Source organism: Anolis carolinensis, chromosome 5, assembly GCF_035594765.1.
Source record: "Anolis carolinensis isolate JA03-04 chromosome 5, rAnoCar3.1.pri, whole genome shotgun sequence".
NCBI lineage: Eukaryota > Metazoa > Chordata > Lepidosauria > Squamata > Dactyloidae > Anolis > Anolis carolinensis.
The window spans coordinates 8,992,729-8,998,457 of NC_085845.1; the positions used below are offsets into that span (position 1 = coordinate 8,992,729).

The 5,729-nt window shown below is 38.9% G+C and overlaps 1 protein-coding gene across 1 annotated transcript; it reads left to right on the top strand.

The window, feature by feature from the left end:
* The first annotated feature begins 351 nt into the window (after window positions 1-351).
* LOC134299182 (taste receptor type 2 member 10-like) lies at window positions 352-1,496 on the top strand. Its single transcript, XM_062981207.1, has one exon. The coding sequence runs from the start codon at window positions 468-470 to the stop codon at window positions 1,356-1,358; it is 891 nt and encodes a 296-aa protein (XP_062837277.1). The 5' UTR covers window positions 352-467; the 3' UTR covers window positions 1,359-1,496.
* The last annotated feature ends 4,233 nt before the right edge of the window (window positions 1,497-5,729 follow it).

The following is a 5,729-nucleotide window of genomic DNA, read 5'->3' on the forward strand; positions in this document are numbered from 1 at the left end:
AATTGTACTTTTACAGACTCTTTAGCTTTCTTTCAAAGAATACTGGTGTCTCACCAAATTACAAATCCCAGGATACTATAGCTATGGCAGTTAAATGACGTCAAACTGGATTAATTCTAAAATGTAGGTGTACTCTTAATTTCTGGTTACTCTTCACTTCTTCACAAAAAGGAAATTACTCCATCATCAATTCCCAGCATGGCCAATGATGGCAAACCAATCAGTATAAATTACAAAATTGTAAAGCAGTTCCTGAAGGCTTAACATATCTCAGGTGACCCAATACGTGATTGGATCATTAGTAACCGATCGCTCCTAAGATTTGCATTCCTCTCTCATATGATTTGAACATTCAAAATCCCTCTACAGTAAAGTTTTCTCTATTAGGTATTGGAGACAAGCAAGGAGAATCACAAGCAATTGCATATTCCAGACATTTTGTGAAAAGGAAAAGGGCTGCTAACCAAATGTCTCCATTTGCTATCATCTCCTGGAGCATTCTAGGCATTTTGTGCATTGTTTCCCTTTCAGGGAATGGATTTATCTTCACTGTGACTGTGCTGCAATGGCTCCAGAAGAGGAAGATGCCACCTTGTGAATTCCTCCTGACCTGTTTGAGTGCCTCCAGATTACTAACAGAGTTGGATTGCATGGCCATCTATTTTATGCATCTATTTTCTTTTTCTGGTAGTAGAAGAATACTCTATTTCTTCTGGATCTTTTTCGATATGGCCAGTCTCTGGTGTACCTCCTGGCTCAGCATTTTCTACTGTGTGAAGGTCGTCAACTTTTCCAACTCTTTACTCCTTTGGCTAAAGTTAAGGATCAATCTGCTTCTACCCAGACTACTTGGAATATCAATGACCATTTTCATGGTCTCTTCAATTCATTCCATCTTCAGGTTTTTCAAATACAAAGAACCATGTAATCAGACTGTAACACCACTAACTAATGAGGATACTGACATCAGCATGTGGATTAGTTTTATTCCAGTGCAGATAACTTTCACTTGCATAAATTTCAGCATGAACATAGCGGCAACCCTTCTTTTGCTCATCTCCTTGCGGAGGCATGTGAGAAACCTCAGAGGGAATGGTACTAGTGTCCAGGACCTCAACACTCAAGTCCACCTCAAAGTCATGAGGCCTTTGTTCATCACTCTCTTACTCTACCTTTTATTTATTGTTAGTTTGATAATAATGATAAGTAACTTTTCCCTGTTTCAAACAAATCTATCACTGAGTACAGAGATAACGATGTCCATATTTCCTTCAGCACATTCCATAATATTAATATGGACCAATCCAAAACTCCGAGAAGTGGCTGTTCACATGCTAAACATCAGACAAAGAGCTTAATAAAATAGAGAAGGTGACAACAGGAATCCATCCTCATCTTTGAACAGGGACTGCTTCTATCAGTGTGTGAAGTAAACATCACAATGAATAATAGAATAATAGAATCTTAGAATCATAGAGTTGGAAGAGATCTCATGGGCCATCCACTCCAACCCCCTGCCAATTCCAACTGCCTGCCAAGAAGAAAACTGATTCAAAATATGAAGACTGCCAATCATCACAGGGGAATGCTAATAATCTGCCTTTTAACATGGTTAGGTATAAGTTATACCCATGCTGGATCCTATTTTGATCCTTCAACATTTCTACAATTTTCTGACTGTTGTAATGCTGACCTGATATATATCCAGATTTCTGCAATGCTTTATTCAAACTCTTTCATATGTAGATCACTGCAAAGATCAACAAATCAATAAACATTTGCTACAGCCAAATATAGGGTGGGGGCTTGCTGTCTTGTTCGAAGAATTTAAGTGTATGTGGGATCATGTAAATGGTAGTTGTGTCTTTCAGTCCTTGAGAATAAAGTCTGAAACATATTGCTGTGTGGTGTCTAATACCAGGCATAGACGGCTTTTGTAGAACCTTCAATGCTGCATTCATATTAGTTAAAGAATGGTTGTCATCCAGTTGGTATTTTTGAGACTTTATCACATAAAGCAGGCAATCCGACATTGAAGCTGGACTGTCACCTTTGATGATATTCCTTAATGCATCACAACATATACATTCTGCTACCAATCTCTGTAGAAACCTATGGATGTGAGAGCTAGACCATAAGGAAGGCTGAGTGAAGAAAGATAGATGCTTTTGAACTGCTGCTTGGCCTCTATTTTTATTCTGGGATTTTTGAAGGGGTGGGATGGGTTTGGCTGGGGAGCACACACGGTGGGAGAAAGAATGGGATCACTGTTGCTTCTATTTGCTATACTGTAATATTTTTTAAATCTTTTATTCTTAATTCTTTGTCTAAACACCTCCCCTTTTCCTCCCCCTGGGTAGTATTGTTTTTAAAAAAAACAAACAAAAAACAAACAAAAAAAACCACAATTATTTTTCAATTGAAAGAAATTGTTGGGCTTCTACCGTCTGTTTAGAAAACCTTTTAAAAGTTGGTGGCCTAAAAGAGGTTGATATGCACTCCATGTATGGTGTTGCACCTCAAGGCAGCGTGAACACTGGAAACTAGACAGAGACCAATAATCATATAATATCTTTATGAAAGCAAATATAAATTCAGGAATGCATAAGCAGAAGGGATGAGTGGGAAATAGTTCTTTGTGGATAGGTGTGAATAAGTCCAAAAAGATGAAGGAAAATGTCCAATATTATTGTCCAAAGTCCAAAAACCGAATCACACTCAAACTGTTGGGAAGTTTGAGCAGGGAAAAACAAGGGAGCAAGGCTGAATAACAACGTCCCCAGTCACTAGGAGATCGTAGATATCAAAGCAGGAACAAGACGAAGCGAAGAACAAACTTGATTCAGGAACAAGGCAAGGAAGTGAATTCACTCCGGTTTAAATTGGAAGTCGTGGCTCAGCTTGGCCGCCAGAAACAGGAGGCTTGGCTTGGTGAAATCAGGGAACTGGAGTCAGTGAAGTGTTCTCAGGAAAACGCTACGTTGACACCACAAATTGTCTGCAGTGCAAGGCACTTTTTATGGAATGAAGATCAGATCCCAACAAAGGGAGACCAAACTCCACAAAGGTTCCCAAGGGAATCTTCTTATCCACAATCCCCTCGAGATGCCAAGTGATTACTCCTTCTAAGCCATTGTTTTTCTGATCTCTGGTGATGCAAAAACTCCTTTCAGTTGAAGGGCACGTTCTCTGGGGAACTCTGGACATCTGGTTCACCCAGGGGAGTAACATCTCCAGTATCTCTCTCAATTAAGGAAGCATCTGAAGTATCAACAGCCGGCAGCTGTAACTGAAAAGAGCTGGGAGAACTGGGCAAAAGGTCAGAATAAGCTTCATCCTGGTCAAAGTTCATTTCTGGATCAGGTTCAGAATCCAAAGGTGGTTGGGGTATGACATATGGCAATTTTCACCCCTCTAAGCCTAGAACTGAGGGGTAGGCAAGCCTTTGAAGCCTTCCCATTGTCGCCAGTGGTCCAAAATTTTTCGTTTTTTTTCAAATGCAAGACAAAAATCCCATTCAGATAGGGTCCCATTTTCGGAAGCGGCAAACAAAAACAAAAATGGAACAGAATGAATGAAACAAAACAAAACGGATAGTAATTCCATACAAATGCACATCACTAGCATTTAGCAGAAAGTTGGCATAGTGCAACTACATAAGTGTAGACTCACTCTATATAAAATGGTGGAGGAACTTGGCTATGCTGTGTTGTCTGCAGCAGAGAAGCAAAGGAGGAAAGTGTGAAGTATCAAAGGTTGGGGCATCTGAATGAGATTATTTTGGCATCTGAGTGAGGCAATCACACAGACATTTATCTATGGACTTGGGGAATGCTGCAGAATTTCTGTTCCTGACCAATCCATGCCATGCTTGCCCATGAGTTAAACAGAAAGAAAACATGATGTTTATTAGCCAAACAGCATTGCAACATTCTCTGACCCAAAGCAACAAGATGCAATAGGACTTTGCTGTCCTCTGATGCCCTGGTGTATAAATCTAGCAGGAGTTCTCCCCGGTTGCCTTTATCCCCTTAAAATTTCAGACTGTGGCCGAATGACAACTCCATGAGAAAAATTCATTGGGGCTGGACGTGAATTAGCTTCCTTTCTTCAAAAGTAGAATGGAGAAGACAGTAAAACATTTTGTATTTTGGAAGGTTTTTTTGATTTCTGGAAAAAGCAGAGTGAATCTGTATTTGAAGCTCAGGAGACAATAACATTTAGCCCCTGTGCTGTAATACGATGAGCGAGAATCTGATATAGTACATGCAAATATAGTAGGTCCATATCAATCATAGGTATCCAATGCTAACACATGCAAAACAAAAAAAAAGCAAATGTTGTAATAGAATATTTCCAGACTTTTAATTTCCATTGCTTTAAACCCAAAGGAAAAAGTAGGGCTGTGTGATTAATGAAAAAGGTGTTTCAAAACTCTTTACAAAATTAGGGGGCATTGGTGTTTCATATCTAAAGTGTTTCTAAAAGATTGTTAGTTAAAAGTTCATTACTATAATGAGAGTAATTAAATTTCGTTATTTTTTCGTTATAGTAATTACGCAAGTGGGGAAACTTCAGGGACTCCTTTCTCCCTCATTTTTACAGCTATTGGGGTGAAACTTGCTACAATGGTAGAACACATTTACCACTGTTAGCCCATCAAGTTTCAGAACATTTCACTTATCCATGAATTTTTGGGGAATTTTCAATTTTTTATAAACAATTTTTTTTAAAAAACTACAAGAGCCATCTCCTTTAATTTTTATACAATTACAGGAGATAACAGGGGATCATTCCCCACAACATGCAGAAATATTTATATGTGTACTGATTTTAGGGATTTTAAAAAGGTTTTGACAAAAATGTTTTTTAAGGCACAACAGCTGTCTCATCGAATCTCTCTCATATTAACCAATAGAACTTCCATTTAGGGATTTCTTCCTAGCCCTAAGACCTCAATGGAGCAGAGTTTGAGAACCACAGGTATAATAAATGTAATTTTACACTGCTTTGACTACCAAGACTCAGTACTATAGAATCCCAGGAGCTGTAGTTTGGTAAGGCACCAACACTCTTTGGCAGAGAAGAGTGTTACGAGATTATGTGGAAGTAAGAATGTGGGACTGTGGATTGGTGAACTGGCACAGTTGCATGAATATAGAGATGTGTGATAGTGATAATGCTCATATTGGTATATTGCCATTATCAGTAATTGTGCAATTGCCACTAAATAGCAGCTTCTTGAGATAAAGTCCTATGCTGATATCAAAATCTTCACTGATCCTTCTATTGTGTCTCCTTGCTGCTGTCCTTCTTGTGCCCTTTTCTTCTTGTCTGTTCCTCTCCTTGCCTTTTAGGTTCTTACTTACTTCCCTGGGTCTTTCTACTTGATGACTCTATTTTGTCTTTTATATCAACTATATACCACTCCTCTTTCACCTGTGATTCTTTCTGTTCTCTCTGTTTCTCTGCTTCTCCACTTCCCTTTGTCTCATGGTGTCTCATCTGTAACACCTGCAAGCACTTAGAAAAGAATGCGATCATCGATAATAGTCAACATGGATTTATCAAAAACAAATGATACCAGACTATTCTGATCTCTTTTTTCGATAGAGTTACAACTGGGTAGATGCAGGGAATGCCATGGATGTATGCTATCTGGATTTCAGGCAGGCCTTTGACGAGGTTCCCTATGACCTTCTGACTAAAAATCTTGTCAAATGTGGGCT